Below are 18864 nucleotides of genomic sequence, written 5' to 3'. Positions count from 1 at the left end.
ATATAAAAATTAGTCAGGCATGGTGGTGCACGCCTGTAGTCCCAGCTACTCAGGAGGCTGAGGCAGGAGAATCGCTTGAACCCAGGAGGCAGAGGTTGTAGTAAGCCGAGATCACACCACTGCGCTCCAGCATGGGCAACAGAGCGGGACTCAGTCTCAAAAAAAACAAACAGCAGGATATAATATAATCTACATTTTATAAAGGTATATACTAATATGTCCAAAACATCAAATATTAACAGGAATTGTCTCTGTACTTTACTATATTTAAAACAAGCTATAAAACAAATGTACTATTTTAATAATCAGAAAACAAGGATAAAGTTTTAAACAAGTAATTATTTCCATTGCACCTCAATGCAAATTGTAACGTTCTAAGCAAAGAGAAGCGGAACCAGACTCACTCATCTGAGGAAAGTCTCATATTTATCTTCAATTATACAGAGTTAAAACAAATCTGAAAACTTTGGTCAAAAAGATTATTTGGAAAGCTACTTGCCTTTCTTAAAGCATAGAGCCAGGTGAGATCCTTAAGAGGTAAATTATATGTTTTAATTATGTACCATTTTATTTTAAAATATAATTTTCTTTTAAAGTTTTACTTATTTATTCTCAATCACCTACTAGCTGGAGAAATTTAAACTACAATTCTTAACAACCAAAAGCTATATATAACAACCAATTTTCTTGACACATGAAATTATAAAATTTCTGAAATCCTGACACATAAAGAGTCATGATTTCCGATATTTGATATATGAAGATACGTGATTTTGGAAAACCTAAAAGATTATATTATACTGTATTTTGCTAATGAATTAACATAAAGTGATACAATTACAGCAAAGAAGTTTTACTCACTACAGAATGCTGTGGACAAGGCTAACATTCATCTTTCATTTGAAAATATTCACAATATGAAACTGAGATTCTGTTCAGCCATAGATAGCAATGGAAGATGACTCATATATCAAAGATGCATATTCAAAAATTATTTTCTTATGATACTATCTAAAACATATCATAATAATACAGCTTTTCTAATCTTACAGCATATTTCCAAAAAGTACCAATAAAATGTGTGTGTTTGTATGTGCATATTTGTGTATTCACTTAGATGAATACATGTTAATTTGTTAGCAAGAAATGGCAAAATGAAAAATACAGTGTGGGATAGGTGTTGTTTTTTGTTTTTTGTTTTTTCTTTTGGTAAGGATCATAAATATGAAAGCTATCTAAAGCAAGGGACAAAAAAATAGTAGAGGTAATAGTAGAGGTTCTTACGCAGTCAGGTGACAGCATTAAGTTAAAGAAGATGGTCAAGATTGGGATCAAAAGCAAGGTCCAATAGAGAAGAAAAACCCCATGTGCAAGCACTACAAAAGCACTATCTTTTCCTTACTTTAAACTAACGTTCATGGTACTACCGGTATCCAAATCACCCACGCTCAAACCCTCAAGTCATTTGTCTCTTTCTATTCCTACTACCTCATCTTCCTCCAATAAATAAGACTTCTTAATTCCTCATACTATTTCCTCCTCCTCATTTTGAGATCCAATAAGGTAATTCAATTAATTATTATGGCCGGTTATGGTGGTTCATGCCTGTAAGCCCAGCACTTTGGGAGGCCAAGGTGGGCAGATCACCTGAGGTCAAGAGTTGGAGACCAGCCTGGCCAACATAATGAAACCCTGCCTCTACTAAAAATACAAAAAATTAGCCGGGTGTGGTGGTGTGCACCTGTAGTCCCAGCTACTCGGGAGGCTGAGGCAGGGGAATCACTTAAACCCAAGAGGCGGAGGTTGCAGTGAGCAAGTATCATGCCACTACACTCCAGCCTGGGTGACACAGCAAGACTCTGTCTCAAATAATAATTATTATTATCATTATTATTACTGGTCTTCTGGAAGACTGACTGACTAGCTGGTCTGCCTCCAGGATCTCTTTATCCCACCATGTATCTGTGTTTCCAGATTAAATTTCCTAATGAACAGCTTTGGTACTGACACACTCCTGTTTAGAACCCTTTAAAAGCTAATCATCCCAAAATGAATAAAATCCAAATTCTCTATTTTGTGTACCTTATCTATACCTTTCCGGGATCATCTCCTTCTAGTCCCTAATAAAACATTAACTCTAATACAATTTTCAATTAACCAACTTCATATTTTCAGCACACAATTCCTTTTGCTAAGAGGTTCTTTTTTACCTTCCCATTTTCATTTGCACCTGTTAAAATCCTAGTTCAAGTGTTACTATCCTAACAAAGATTTTCCTTGATTTTGCCCCAGACAGAGGGGATGTCATCATCCTCTGAATTCCCATAATTTTAGTTCAGTCTTAATATGGAATATAGACTATTCCACCTGATATTAATAACAATTAAAAGTAACTCACATTTATTGAAAACATACCCTGTGCCAGTTACTTATATGGAAATTACTCAATCCTCAAAACACTATGAGATTAATAACTATTGTTGCTAATATTTTAAAGATAAAGAAATTTAGGTTCACAATTTCAATGACCGTCAGTCATGCAGCTGGTAACAGCTACCTAACTCCAGAGCCCACTTACTTAACCCCTGTGTGTACTTGAATTAATCATCAAATATATTTGTCTTATTGCACTACCAGAGAATAAGCAATTCATCTCAGGTCCTCTGTCTTCTTCCTCTTTGCACTCCTAAAGCACAAAGTTTTGCATTTTATAAACACTAAGTATTTATTGAAAGAATGAAAACATAAATTAATAAAAGTGATATTATCCTTTACAGGTGATATATGTATGATTACACAAGGCCTTTCATGGAACTTATTGCTAAGAGTGGTTCTGGTGGTGAGTATTTCAGATCCAAGGAGGCTATATTCTCAAGTAGCTGAGTTGCCCCTTAGAGGCTTTTATCCACATTTAGGGCAATATCTAAATGCAGCACTATGTTGTACATCTTGAAAGGAAGCACAGCAGTACAAAAGCAGAGTGAAATGTCACTAGCTTTATATTCTCTAGTATGCTCTCACCAGTAGCTTCTAACCGTACTGAGATTGTGCCAATGCATATCAAACATAGCTCCTCATACCAGATCAAGATAAAAGCCTCTTTCTTTAGTCTATTCTACCTAATAGGTCTCAGCCAGCAGAGCTTCTAGAGGAAAACTTGTTTTATTCTCTGTAACACCCTACCTAGATGATACTCAAGTGTCATAGCTGAGATCTAGAGGAGGCAAGAAGCTGATCTGACTTCAATACCACTAAGTAGAGAGCTCCCTTACTGTCCATGTCAAAAAATTATTATGGTACGTAAGTACTACATTAACCTCCAATACCTTGGAAGTCGTTCTACTTCTTTCCCTTTTATTTTTAATGCTTTAAAATTTTTCTCCCAATCATGTACAGTAAAAAGATGCTTTTCCACCAGAGCTTCCATATCAACTTGTCCAATTACAATCCATTCCTGTTTAAAGGAAGAAAAATATATTATTGAAGATATAGAACCAGTACGTTAACATATAATAGAATCGATCCAACTATTAAAACCAACAAAAAAAGGCAAATATGAGGTATTCAAGTGTCAATTTAAGTAATATAATCATTACCACACAGCCTAAAGAATAAACAGAAAAAAAGAGATTTAATACGCAAATGCAGTGATCATAAACTGTTTAAAAGAAAATTATATAAACCCTCTGTTTAGATTGTCTTCTCAAATTAAATATATACAAAACTTCAAAGGTGGAATCACTTCTGCAAAACCAAGAGTCACTATATGCTACAAATCTGAAAGTGTCCAGATTCATCCTAGAAATCTAAGATACAGAAGTATTGCAGTGGCAGTTAAGACACTGGTCAAATTCTCGTCATATGTCTAGGATCAATACAAATGAGAAATACAATTAGTTTATACTAACTAACTAAAGTTAGTTGGGATGATATACTTAAACAGAAATAAGCTGTTAAATCGCTCTGATTTCAGTAAGATTTGAGGGCTTCAGAGGAAGAATTAAAATTGACACAACAGAACCATATCACATTCTAAATTGACACAATTTTTCTTTTTTCTTGAGATGGAGTCTCGCTCTGTCACCCAGCCTGGAGTGCAGTGGTGCAATTTAAGCTCACTGAAACCCCCACCTCCCTGGTTTAAGTGATTCTCCTACTTCAGCCTCCAGGGTAGTTGGGTTTACAGATGCCCGCCACCACGCCCAGATAATTTTTGTATTTTAATAAAGATGATGTTTCGCCATGTTGGCCAGGCTGGTCTCAAACTCCTGAACTCAAGTGACCCATTAGCCTCGGCCTCCCAAAGTGCTGGGATTACAGGTATGAGCCACCATGCCCAAACCGCCAAGTTGACACAACAATTCTAAAAAATAAAAAGCAAATAAAAACAAGTTTCTCAATTGTCACAAAATAGTCAAAGACCAAAAAAAAAAAAAGTTCCCATAACTTTTTTCTCTTCTGCAGTGTAAATCTAGGTTGTATAAGTATCTACGGATCCAGCTCTCTGGTTTGCCATATTTTAATGTTATGCCTACTAATAAACTACTAATGTATACATTTAATGTAAATTCAATCAATCAGAAATAATTTTAGTATGCAAAGATGGAACATTACATGTTCTATACCTTATGTTGGTGTAAAACAGCTGACAATCTTCTAAACAGATCTTCTGCTTTGCTGAAAATCGTCAAAAATCCACTTGCATTTCTATCAATCATAATAGAAAAAATAGATTCGTCTCCTGCCTCACCCACTCCCTTAAACTGATTTGGAATGCCGATGAATCTCTTCATTTCTCTATAATATTTAGCCCGGATTTCTTCAAAAGGGGGCCTGAATTGTAATCGTCCCTGTCTAAAAGTAAATAAGTAACTTTAAAACATAAATTATTAGAAAATTACACATTGAACATTAAATTGGGGTTTAAAAAACATCTTACTTGTAAGTTAAGTCTATATTTATTTCTGGCAAATTCTCATTAAGTGCTTCTAAGCCCATCTGGTACTGATGCTCCAGAGCTTTGTACAGTTGATGATTCCAGTGTTGTTTCCATGCATGCATGTCACTTGCTTGGAATCCCTAATATGTTACATTCACATTTTTAATTTAGAAATTAGGCAGCAGAATGGATTTTTCATTTAATACTTTCATGTCACATAATGCACATTTATAATCACAAAAATAAAACCATCTCACTTCAAATATGTGAAAACAGGTACATCTTTGTCACTCTCTGTATAAGCTTATTTAGATACAAATATGAAAATCTAACCTTCATACTTATAAATAGTATTTTAAAAGATCAGCACAATTTAAAAAGCAAGCAAATATTAAATGACTTTTATATTTGGACTTTATGATGTAGTACAACAAATACTGGTTTATTTTATGAACTTCTTAGTCCTTTTTCAAAAATTCCCATCAGGTATAGCTCTTCTCTTCCATTCCCAGTTCTTACATAATGTAAATCTACTACATATTTTAAAATATAAGAGATTTAAAATATTAGATTGCTCATAAGAATGTACATACATTTTTGCTTCTATACAACCATAAATATATCAATTCTAGTACTTTTGCTTTTTCTTGAAGTAATAAAAACTGAAAAATATTAAATATATGTAAATGTGTGAGACATCTAACTTATATTCCGCTAAGATTCTATCACCATCTACTATGTAGGAGGCTTTGTGCTAGCCACCTTTATATGCATCAACCATTATATCAAAATATGAATAAAACTCAAATTTTACCTCCAAAAAGGAAAAAAAAAATCTGAAATAAAATTATTTCAATCATTAGGATTCTACCTAAACTTAACTTTGTTTTTTATGGATGTCACAATCACCTAAAAGAGAACTAACAAGTGATAGATATTTAAATACCAAGACAAAAATCTACAAATTCTGAATTGAGGAATTTGGCACTCCATAAGACACTACAGGAACTTATTTTTATATTTTTAAATGTAAATTGATCATTCATATATGGTTGTTATATATAATTCAGTCAAAAATTATAAATCTATTAGGAATTTATTAGCAAGATTTAAAGGTAACTTTTATGAACTTCTCGGCAGTTCATATATTGTATTTGCCTTCTGAAAAGGTCATATTTCGAAGTATACACACAAAATAAAACACACTCTACCTGTGCTTCTACAGTTGCTAAGCCAGTTCTCAATTCTTGTAATCCGTCTTTCCAACGCTGCTGTTGCCGAAGCAGATCAATATTCATAAGAACAACCACCTATGAAAAATTAGAGCATACTAGTCTCAAAATATTGCTGGAAAATAGTAACTTTTCAGTGGAGAAACCTGACAGATACCATCTTAAACAAGTGATCAAGCTTAACTTAATCTATACAAGATATATCAATACTTGACCAATCTACTGAGAAGGGCAAAACATCACTTCTGTGCTACTCCTGCCAAAATAGGACAGCCCTAATCTAATATGGGAAAACATCATATAAACCCAAATCAAGAGAGATTCTACAAAATAACTAACCAGTACTCATCAAAGTCATGAAAAATAAGGAAAAGACTGAGGAGGGGGAGGCTACAGAGACTCAACAACTAAATGCAGAATTGGATTCTAGATTGTATCCTAGAAAAAAAAAAAAAAAGAATTTTAGTGGAAAATTGTAAAATTGAAAACAGTCTGTTTCCTGGTTTTGATAACTACTCTGGTTATATAAGTTGTTAACAACAGGGAATTTGGGCAAAGGGGAATTGTGATTTCTCTGTACTATTTTTGCAACTTTAAGCCTCAAATTATTCCAAAATAAGTTTTTAAAAATTGTATCTTAATGACTTTTTAAGTAATATCATTCATAGTTTATTCAATTTTATAAACAAAATATACCTTTTCACAAAATGTAGTGTGCCATTTTCTCAGTTTTCTATTTTCAGTGGCGAGCCGTTCAGCAGCATTTTGGAGTTTTTGGATATAGCCTTCTAATTCTTTAGGATTATCCCAAGTAATCTGTGATTTCCCTCCACTTCCTGTTTTTGAATTCTATGGTACAATAAATAACCTTTAGTATGCATATGTATTTCTTTTTTCCAAAAGTTTCAATATTCTATATCAAAAGTTCAATTATCCCCAACTCTGACCTGCAATAAAGAAAGCACATAATAATTTTCCACTTTATAAATGATAAGACAGTCTGGCAAAGATTGAGTAGCCCATTTCTTCCAGCTTCTCCCTTTTACAACTGAAAAGCCCTAGACATAACACAACAAACACACATAGGGTGACGGAAAGGAAGAATGAAGAAGGCAGACAACCTAGAAACCTCAGGAATTAAGGCACGACAAACCTGGGTTTCCTTATGATCTCCTATACATCCAGGACAGGGCGTTGGAGAAGCTTCCAATCTGGAACCACTGACAGGCATAGACTAAAAAAAGCTCCAGGAGAAGCCCATAAAGGGGTAGGAAAACAGCAGCCTAACAACAGAAAATGTTTTTAGCAATACACATCCTATTGCAGTTTAACACCAAAGAGAAAATCACCCCTTTCTACTATTTCAGTGGGACTAAGTAGAAAGTTGGATCTTCCATCACCTATTTGGCAAAAGCAGGCAGTGATCCAATCCCCTTGCCAAGGTAATATTCATGAGGCTGAACAAGGAGCTGAGCTCCCACCCCCGCTCACAGCAACAGAAAAGTGTGAATCTGCCCTCCACTCCTCAACTCCTCCTCCCTAAAGTCAACAGGGCCCAGAAGGGAGCTGAGCTTAAACCCCAGCTTGGAGGCAATAAGGTGCCTCCAAGTTGGTGCCTCACTTTCACAACAAGGTATCAGTAAAGAAAAATGGAGCACTAAACTTCCATTCCACTAATCCGCAATGAGTCAGTGTACAAGTGCTCCACTTTGATACTGTAGGGCCCAGCAGGAAACTCAACACACGCACACACCCAAGCCTCTCACCAAAGAGACTGCTTTCTAAAATATAAAAATTAAATATTATACAGTGCATCATAATATCCAAAATGACCAGAATATAAGGGAAAATCACCTGTGTTACCAAGAGCTAAAAAAAATCACAACTAGAATGAGAAAACATAACAGATGTGAACCCTGAAATGAATCTAAGAATTATCTGACAAGGATTTTAAGGCAGCCATCATAAAAATGCTTCAACAGGCAACTACAAATTCTCTTGAAACTACTGAAAAACAGAAAATCTCAAGAAAAAAATAGAATTATAAAAAAAACTAGATGGAATATATAGAACTGAAAAATACAATAACAAATGTAAAACTGGCTGGATGGGCTCAATAGCAGCGTGGAGATGTCAGAGGATATAATCAGTACATTTGAGAACAAATCAATGGAATTTACCTAATTTGAACAATAAAGAGAACATAAAGGGAAAAATGAACAGAGGCTCTGAGAAAAAAGAGCTAATATATATATTAGCTTCCAAGGATTATATATATATACATACATGCTTTCTAAGCAGTATATGTGTATATATATACATGCTTCCTAAAAGGAAGAAGAGAGAAAAACTGAGAAAAACAATACATTCAAACGACAGTAACTGAAAACCTAACAAATTTGGCAAAAGACGTAAACCTACAGATTCAAGAAGCTGAGTAAACTCCAAATAGGATAAACTTAAAAAAGGATTCTATACTTTCCTAGACAATAATTAAACTTCTGAAAACTAAAGACAAAGGTTCTTTGAAAACTTGAAAGGAGCCAAAGAGAAACAATGCATTATTCAGAAAGGAATACAAATTCGAATGACAATAGTTTGTCAGCTGAAATCACAGATGCCAGCAGGAAGTGGAAAATGTTTAAAGTGCTAAAAAAAAAAAAAAAAGTCAAATATGAATTTTATAGCTAGTTAAAATACCCTTCAGGAATGGGTGAAAAGGAAAACAGGAAAACATTATCAGACAAAGGAAAGATAAGCAAATTTGTCACTAGCACACCTAATCTTAAACCATGGCTAAAGGAAGTTAGTTCTTTAAAGAAAGAAAAAATATCAAAAGGAGCACAGAACTTCAGAAAAAAAAAAGAATATTGGGATAAGTAAAAAATATAACTGTACAATAAGCTATACTTTTTGTCACGAGTTTCTTAAACCATATTTGATGACTGGGGGAAAAATTATAACACCATCTGATGTGGTTTCAATGTATATAGGGAAAATATTTAAGACAAATATATCAAAGTAGAGAGAGTGAAGAAATCTATATAGAAGAAAAGTTTCTATACTTCACTTGAAGTGGTCAATGAAGGCATAGTAAGTCTCTGGATTATAGGAGGTGCTCAATAAATAGCTGATGAATTAAAAAGTATTTATTGAGTAATTACTATATACCACTTACTGTTCTATCGCTTGAAAATATGAAAATAAATAAATTACAGTCTAATTTTCTACAATATAGTAAGTAGACAGCACATCTTACAGAACCTTAATGTTCTCTCTACACCTATCCCAGTTTTATAAGCACTACTGTGTCTCATTTAACATGTTAAATATAATTATTTACTTCTCACAGCACAATTTTGCAAAATAAGTTTCCTCCTCAGAAATATCACAGACGTTATTTTAAACAAATTTATTAGAAGAAAAAGTTGTAAGGGCTTACAACTAAAATGATCTACACATTAGGGGAAAAAAGGTAAAAAATAATAAAGTGTGATTCCATTTCCAAAACTATGCATACTTTTTAAAAATATGAATACATTTTCAAAAATATGCATAGAAAAATATTTGAAAGGATATACACCAGACTTTTTTAAACAGTCATTTCTTGATGGTATGATTATACGACATTTTTTTATTTTTGTTTACCTATGTTTTTAAACTTTGCATTATAAATTCATGTTAATCTCTGCCAACAAGAAAAAAAGTGCTTTTAATAACATCTATAATATGAATAATATAAATTCTAGAATTATTAAGCTTGAGAACTAGTGTGCAGAAAAGAGTTAACATAGCAGGTCTGACTACCATCCTTCAAAAGATGTGCTTAAAAGAATCCCCTTAGCTGGCATTTGGGAACTTAGATTTCAGAAGAGTTCCTACCACTCTAACTGATAAGAGTGGCTCACTGGACCTGAATAATATGGTTTATGCTGAATATTTGCTTTCCTTCTGGGAGTTTGGAATTTCAGTGCATACTAGACAGAAAGTGTCTACGTGACCACCCCTGATAAAAACCTAGGTTTTGAGTCTCTAACTATCTTCTCCAGTAACACAAGATTTCCCATGTGTTACAATTTGTTGCTGCAAAAAATAAGTACGCCCTGTGTGACTACACTGGGAGAGGACTCTTAGAAGTCTGTACCTGTTTTCTTGGGACTTCACCCCATCATGCACCTCTCCCTTTGCTAATTTTGCTTTGTATGCATTCACCGTAATAAATACTGCTATGAGTATGACCATACACTGAGTCCTGTGGATCCTCCAAGCAAATAAAAGAACCTGGGCTGGTCCTGTGGACCCTGACACAACTAGTTATCCACTTACAAACAGAAAAAAAAAAAATGGCATATACCTCTTCTGCCTATTTTTGTCAAACATTTCATGTCTATGAAGACTAAAAATACAGACTTCAAAAAGTTAGTAGTCACATAGTAATATTCAGTTTAAACACTATTATAGGTTTTCCTAATTTCTTTTCTTTTTTGTTTTGTTTTGTTTTGTTTTGTTTTTTAGACGGAGTCACTCTGTCTCCCAGGCTGGAGTGCAGTGGTGTGATCTCAACCCACTGCAACCTCCACCTCCTGGGTTCAAGCAATTCTCCTGCCTCAGCCTCCCGAATAGCTGGGATTACAAGCACCCACCACCATGCCGGGCTAATTTTTTTATATTTTTAGTTGAGATGGGTTTCACCATGTTGGCCAGGCTGGTCTCAAACCCCTGACCTCAGGTGATCTACCCACCTCAGCCTCCCGAATAGCTGGGTTACAGGCACCCACCACCACGCCTGGCTAATTTTTTTGTATTTTTAGTTGAGATGGGGTTTCACCATGTTGTTTTCACTCAAACCCCTAACCTCAGGTGATCCACCCACCTTGGCCTCCCGAAGTGCTGGGATGACAGGCGTGAGTCACTGTGCCCAGCCTCCTAATTTCTTATATATAGACATTTAAATAACCACAAATAAAAAGCAAGTAAGTCTTACATTACAAAATTGGGAGATGGTAGAAAAGGTCTAAGGAACCTTGTGTATAAGGACCTCAAACTTCAGAGAATAAATGAATATAACATCATGCAAATCATATTCTATCTATATCAATGCAATTGATGAAAATCAGTACCAAAATATATTAAGTATTCTAACCACTTCAATGTACAGTTGGAGAAAAAGTTTTACTTGTTAAGTGTGAAGGAAGTCCCTGGAAGTGAAACAAAATCTAGATCATTTGCTATGTTAAGCTGAAGGGAACATCAGAAAATTAAGAATTAAACACTTCACATATAAAATCTAATTATAATAAAATTAAAAGTTCATTTACCTTAATTATCTGTTCAAATGCTAAGGCAGATTGTAACATCATCGGCCTCTGACTTTGAATCATTTGTTGATCAATAGAATTATAAAAATGTGCCACCTACAAAGTAAAAGTCCAATTTGTAATAATTAATAACTTCATTTTTAATTTTTCTTGATTTTTAATTGTTTGAATGAAAATATTAACTTTTCTCAATCCTAAAATTTAAACAGAAAATAGGTTTTTAATCTACAATAGGGCGTTTGTTCGTATATTAATATACACAATCAACAAGTAAGTGTTGAGTTCCTACAATCTGCCAATCATGTCCTGAGGTCTGATTAAACATAGATTATAAAACGTTGTCCCTGGAATCAAGAAGTTCAAAATCTCACAGGAAAGAAGGAACTCAGTGAAGCATGTTAAGTGCTAAAAAACTAAATTCTTAATTCCTGCACTTCTCCAAATCCGCTCCTTCTTTTTTCAGTATATGCCACAATAATTTATTCACGTCTCAGACCAAAAATTCTTCGAGATGTCCTTAATGCTTCTCTCATATTCCACATCAGCGAAAGCCTATTGCCTATATTCTCAAAATATATCTTGAATCCAACCACTTTCCCCAACCCCCATCAATTGCATCCCAATCCACACACTCCCATCTCTTGGCAAGACCAGCACAACAGACTTCCTAACTGGTCTCTCTGCTTCCAATCATGGCCTCTTATAGTCTATTTAAAGCAGCCAGAGTGGTCTTTTTTAAACATATATCACACCTCTTGCCTACACAAAACCTAATGACTTCCCAATACGCTTGAGAATAAAACCCCAAAATCCCAAAACTATCACCTAAAAACTTTCCAATTGTCTCCCAATATACTAAAGAATGAGCCAAACTGGACTCTTTACTATTATTCTCACCTAACAAGTGAGGCTTCCTTCTAGAATTCTACATCTGCCATTCCCTCTCCCTGGAATAGTCTTCCTCTAGACATTTGCATGGTTCTTTTGCCTACTTTATGTCACGTCTCTTCTCAAACATTATCTCTCCATCAAGGCATACCTAACCTGACCAGTCAGTATAAAATAGCAGTCTTTGTCACAATATCTTTATTCTGTTTTATTCTTCTTCAAGGCATGTATCACTATCACTGCCTAACATTGCATTATATATTTAGCTGTTTGTTATCTGTCTCTCCTACTGGAATGACAGCTCTAAGAACAGAGCCAAGCAAACAGCAAGCACTCAATAAACACTTGTTGAATTAATCAATAAATAGAGATCCTACAAAGAACAGTGGTGGACAAAGAAGGACACTGTCAACTGCGTTGGTGGAAAAAGGAGAGGTTCAGGGAATAAGATCAAGTGGACACCCTGGGCATTTAAGTGTAAGGCGTTCAAGGAGATTGTTAATTTTTATGTCCCCAGCACCTCACAAAATTCTTGGCACATAGTAGATGCTTAAAAAATATGTCTTAACTAATTTTATAGAGATCCTCTTCTTTCCACTAATACATATAAAAATATACTTTATTTGGTGGGGAAAACCCAGTCTACTTATTCTGTACCACAAAAATAGGCCCAGAAAAAGTACAATCAGGAAAACAAGAAGCAATAGAATAGTATGTATTCTATTACAATCTGGCCATACTGCTATCTATCCAACATTTTACTTTATACATCCTATTCCAGCTAAATATCTGCTCAGAAATAAAGGAATATATAAATAGATTTTCCCAGGTGTTCTTCCAGGGTAAGTACAAATACCTATTACCATTCATTTTTTGAGCTCGTATTGTGTAAGACTAAATACTTACCGTATTAAAGTAAGTAAGCCTCTCTGCTTTTAAGGAGTCGCTCCGACTGAAGTGATCACCCAATCCTCTGTGTACTTGAGAAAAATGTATGTACACTCTTCCAGACTCACATCAATCATTCCTCTGAAAAGACTTACCTGCTACTACTTCTATCCCTACATAGGAAAAGAATTGAAACTCCCTGCCTCTATGCTTTCACAAGACTTCCTGAACATCTGTAATATACTACTTATAATACATTAAATATTGATCTACTTGTCCATCACTATATTGAAATGAAATAGATATGGGCTCTAGAGTCAGAGAAACTTGATATCAAATCCCAGCTTCATAACTTACTCTCTACGTGGCACTGGGAAAACTTTGTTAAATATCTGATCCCCAATTAGATCAGTGGTACAATGGGGAATTAACTAAAAATAACATAATTAAAGCATCTACCACAAGGCCTGATATTTAATGAGCACTCGATGTTTAGTTTGCTCTCTCCCACTAGACCAGTGATTCTCAACCAAAGCAGAGTGTACCTCAGGGGAACATTTGGCAATGTTAAGAGATATTTTTGATTGGCAGCACGAAGCAGATGCTATTGGATATACTAGGTGCAGGACAAGAATGCCAATAAAAAGCATACAAAGCAAAGCACAGCCCCCTAAAAAAAGAATTGATCCAAACTATCAAAAGTAAAGAGGCTAAGAAATTCCGTGCCTGACTATGACAGTAATGTATTCATTTTTGTATCCTCACTACACTATGCATGACAGGGTAGATCCTCAATGAATCTCTGTTGAGTAAAAGAATAAATGAAAGACCAAATATACAAGATACTGTTCCTGCCATCTAAAATACAATAATAAAGTCAAAGAAAAGATGGAAAAAAATCAGATACAATATGAGAAGTATTATAATAGTAATTTTCACACTGCCCAAAGAATAAAAATCAACTAAAGAAAGACACAACAGAGAAAGTGACTTGTGAATTGGAAATTAAACAATCACACTGAGTTTTCCAATCAGAGAAGAGATTTAAATGCATGGAGATATGTTCAGATAAAAGCAAAGTTTTATATTACTGAAGCATAGGATACAGTATGACAGGGAAGTGCATAGGTAGCAAAGGCCAAAACCAGTCAGTTTAGTAGGGTCATGATTAAGAAGGGCCTTGTATGCCATGTTATGGAGATACACCGTGAGCCGATAATAGCTGATTTTTAGGCAAGTGACATGATGGCGATGTCACTGAGAAAATAACTAGAAACAGAAACCATTCATCAACCTGATCATTCTTTATGACTCTGCCCCTAGAAGGCAGGCAGAGGACTCCTTAATTAGAAGGTCCTTTAAAACCTATGCAAGTAACATGAAACAAAAGAAGGAAGAATAACATACTATTTTCCAAATGCTTTTTAGAGTGAAAAGCAATAAACAATAACAATTTAATAAATTCCTTATAGGTTACAAAGCAGGTTTTGTAACAGACTCATTTAGTAAACCATAATTTCACAGCTGGCAGTGCTATTCTATTAGCCTTAAAAAAAAAAAAAAAAAAAAAAAAGACTTTAGCATATTCTAGTCTAATGTAATGAACTCCAAATAGGTAGGTATTCAAAAAATATAATTTCATACTTGTTTAAGAATAATTGCTTGCTTGCAGAATTTCTGCGCAATGTTTGCAACTTGCTGTATTTTGGCAGGAATAACAAAGCCAAGTGCAGAGAGCTGACGAACTTCTCTCAGAAGAATCACCAAACGATCTGAATAATGCACTTTTAGTGATCCATCATTAGAATCCAATTCCATAATTCGACTACTAGCCTCAATACTACAAAACAAAATAAATAACCTGTTAAGTTTCATGTTCTCACTGTTTTGACTAATAAACACAATAGTTTTTACAACTTTTCTGTACATCTAATATTAGCTCAAAGTTAAAAAAAATTTTTATTATAGCTTTTAAGTTGTGGGTTTTTTCTATACATTATTTCACAAGTCAGATTTTGGAAACAAACTGCAATATCCAAAATATATCATCACATTAATATTTCAACTAAGCAGTTTTAAAGTAAGAAAAATCGATTTCTTAACGTTTCAGCTAAAACTCAAAATTGACATCATACCCACGATAAAGAAAAAATTTTGATTCGCTTTCTAAAGATATCTTCGATTGTTTTAAAAAATCAGCATAACTTGCGTCTTTAGTACTTTTATTAAAAGATAAATAATATCAAAATGGTAGGAGTAGAGATATTAAAATGTTTCATTCTTCTACCCTTTGTTTCACTCTCTAATAATTGTCCTTTTTGTGTGTTTCTTGTAAAGGCTATAATAGCAAATGTTACTTTGGGGAGCTCAAATCAGAATGGATTGCAAAAATGCTGAACTAAGTCCAGCAACAGGTATTATGCTTTCATCACCTTCCTTTAGGATTAGGTTTACATAATGCCTCTTTCTTTTTTTCTTTTTTTTTTTTTTTTTTTTTGAGACAGGATCTTGCTCCAACACCCAGTCTGGAATGCAGTAAAGCATTCATGGCTCACTACAGCCTTGAACTCCCTGAGCTCAAAGATTCCTCCCATCTCAGTCTCCTAAGTAACTGGGATAACAGGCAAGTCACCATGTTCAGCTAATTTTTTTTGTCTTTTGTAGAGACAGGATTTCGCCATGTTGCTCAGGCTGGCCTCAAACTCCTGGGTTTAAGTGATCCTCCCACCTTGGCCTCCCAAAGTACTGGGATTACAGGCATGAGCCATCACAACCCAGCCTCATTATTTCAAAACACCCTCACAATTAAGAAAAATTGCAGGAAGCAAACCTACTCAAAAACAAAGAACAAAAGTATTCAGCTTATTTAATAGCATATAAAACAAAATATAATAAAAAGTAGAATACTTTAAAATGGTTTAAAATGATGATTTAGCCCAAATTTTCCTATATACACATAAAGCATGCCAGTAAACTATTATGGTGACTCTTTTTGCCTTTATTCAGGATTGATCTTCAAAGTTAGTTTGTATATACCAGCATTTCCCAAAATATGTCCAAAAACAGATTGATGATTGTATGGGACAACAAATAGGTCTAAAAAAGAAAAAACAAAGGCAGGAGGAGGGGGGTTTCAAAACCAAATGAGAAATGCTGTGTGGAAGGAACAAAGTTAAACAAACTTATTAACAGCAGATCTCAGACCATTGGTATGCTACCATGCTAGTGGACCTCCAATGAAGCTCTAATGATGAAGTATGCAAATTTTCCAAAATTAGCTGACTAAAGCACTGTGGTTTTTGTTTGTTTGTTTTTTGTTTTTCTTGTTTGGAGTATCTCTCATGTTTTAGGGTCAAAGTAGAAGGAGAAAGAACTAAATGGCATAAAATTATAATCATTATGCCCTAACACCCTTCAGTTTCCTCTATTTTTTCTCCAGAGCCAGAATTCTAGATTTTAAAAGAATTATTCAATTTAAGAGGTACTATTTTTGGCCAATTATCCTTTGTAGCAGTATAGGGAAAATGAAAACTTCATTTATGGACAAAGTTACTTTTAAAAAGACATGATGAGTTTCTAAAAATAACCACAATAATATGCTGGAGACAGTAGACATGAAGTTCAAAGAAACTGACTTTTTTAAACTATCCATTTTAAATCCCCATTAGAATTAATAAGGTTAACTCATTAATACATTCAATATAGCTCAATAAATATTTACCAAAGCCTTATTATGTGGGGCACCATGAAGAAATACTCCCTGTCTCAAGGAGTTTAAAAATAATACAATTTTACAAAACTGCAACATTGTTTAAAGTGTATGTCTGTGTGTATAATATTAATGTAAAAAGGTAGAAAAACATATATAAATACCAATAACAAAAAAGCATGAGGGAAGGGCTAATTCTAAAATGGGAATCCCTAATTCTGGGGAACAGACAAGAGAAACAAGAGGGAGGCAGTTAACTAAATTATCAAAGTTTCCAGCCTTAATGAATTAAAAGTTGATGATCAAAACCAAAAAAAAAAATTAGAAGAGGAGTAGTAAGTTTTGAAAAAGGAAAAAGATAATTAATTCCATCTGGGTATTTGAATTAATAACATATGGTTTTGGATTTTACAGTTTAATACATCTATACTTACCACAAACCAGATCTGGAATCAGATAAACCTGATTGAATATCCCTGGACCAATCATCAAACTGTTCTTGTTCATATAGTTTAAGCTGGTCTAAGAGATCTTCGGCATTTCGATGGAAACATCGAAATCCTGACAAGTCAGATAAAAGAGCCTCTGCAATCTTGATAGTATCATCAACCTTAAAAAGTCAGATTACAAAGATGTGTGCATTATTTAAATTCCAAAAAATTAGCATAAAGTAAGGAGTCCCCTTCTCTGATTTGTGATTGAGAAATTATTTCCCTTTTCATCTACAAATAGTGAAACAGAAGATTTACCAAAGAATATAAAAATATCAACCCCTACTTTGCTTCTGAATTACACAGCCGCAGAATAGCAAACACAAGAGGATAACCCACACAAGGCATAACTCCAAGAATAAAATGGACCGTAAAGGGAAAGTCAGCCCTCAAAATATCTGTGCCCCAGTGATTTTTCAGAGGAAACTCTGGGAACTTCAGCATCACTCCTAAACATGTTCAGTAATAATTTCAGCCCTTAGCAACATGCTCCGATTAACAGCTCAAATGGTAATTAGGCCAATGGGAATGTCAATTAAGAGACATAAATGCCTTTCCTCTACAACTGTACGGAGAACATTACAGCCCCCTGGAAAACTGACTGACAGAATCATTAGGCAGAATATATCAGAAAATAAAACATCAAAAATACAAACCTGAATAAGCAGAAATGTCGAATATGCTGGCTTTTGTAATATTCCATGAGGTCTTGCTCTTACTCACAGACTATAATCAATTAACATTACTGTACCAGTGTAATGCAAGACACTGGACCACATACTAGTTAGTAAGTCCATAAGAGTCTTAGGTCAATTTTAATAGTATTAAAATAATAATCATTTAAATCTATAAATTGTTGTCACTACCTTAGACCATACCTTTTACCTTTCCTTTAACTTCCTTTCAACCTAAAGTGATTTAGTTACATAAATATACTTGCAGGTAAGACTTTGCAACTACTAAAATTTTACAATAATTTTTTTTTGAGATAGCATCTCTTTCTGTCATCCACCATGGAGTGCTGTGGCACAATTATGGCTCACTGCAGCCTCAATATCCCAGGCTCAGGTGATCCTCCCACCTCAGTCTCCTGAGTAGCTGGGACTACAGACGGGCACCACCACATCCAGCTCATTTTTGTAAACAATGATTTTTCTTTTTTTTACTCAGTGTAAAGGATGCTTTCCTCCTGAATACAGGTATTTCTTTGGAACAACTGCAATTGGAATAAATGATGTACTATCTCTACAGAAAGAAGGAATAGAACCATTAAAACTTCTCTGCATACTTGTTCAGTGTTTGGCATTTTGTATGAAAATTAGATGGCTGTGCCAAGGAAAACAGAGAATATATTTACTACAACTCTAGAGTACCTTCTACATGCCTTAATTTAGCAGAT

General features: G+C 34.3%; 1 protein-coding gene across 3 annotated transcripts in view; it reads right to left on the bottom strand.

Moving 5' to 3' along the window:
• The window catches only part of DYNC2H1 (dynein cytoplasmic 2 heavy chain 1), a 370568-nt gene that overhangs the window by 339704 nt on the left and 12000 nt on the right, over positions 1 to 18864 (bottom strand). For 2 of the 3 annotated variants that reach the window (XM_073020665.1, XM_008020676.3), the window contains exons 11-18: positions 17409 to 17584; positions 14910 to 15105; positions 11490 to 11585; positions 6868 to 7020; positions 6151 to 6249; positions 4940 to 5079; positions 4626 to 4854; positions 3327 to 3454 (exon numbers count right to left, since the gene is read on the bottom strand). In XM_073020665.1, the coding sequence (XP_072876766.1) occupies positions 3327 to 3454; positions 4626 to 4854; positions 4940 to 5079; positions 6151 to 6249; positions 6868 to 7020; positions 11490 to 11585; positions 14910 to 15105; positions 17409 to 17584 (1217 nt within the window). The remainder of the gene's footprint in view (positions 1 to 3326; positions 3455 to 4625; positions 4855 to 4939; positions 5080 to 6150; positions 6250 to 6867; positions 7021 to 11489; positions 11586 to 14909; positions 15106 to 17408; positions 17585 to 18864) is intronic. The other variant, XM_073020669.1, reaches the window with a different exon arrangement.

The sequence above is a fragment of the Chlorocebus sabaeus genome, chromosome 1, assembly GCF_047675955.1.
Source record: "Chlorocebus sabaeus isolate Y175 chromosome 1, mChlSab1.0.hap1, whole genome shotgun sequence".
In the NCBI taxonomy this organism is placed as follows: Eukaryota; Metazoa; Chordata; class Mammalia; order Primates; family Cercopithecidae; genus Chlorocebus; species Chlorocebus sabaeus.
The sequence above is the reverse complement of the archived record's forward strand: the minus strand, read 5'-3'. Positions and strand labels throughout refer to the sequence as shown.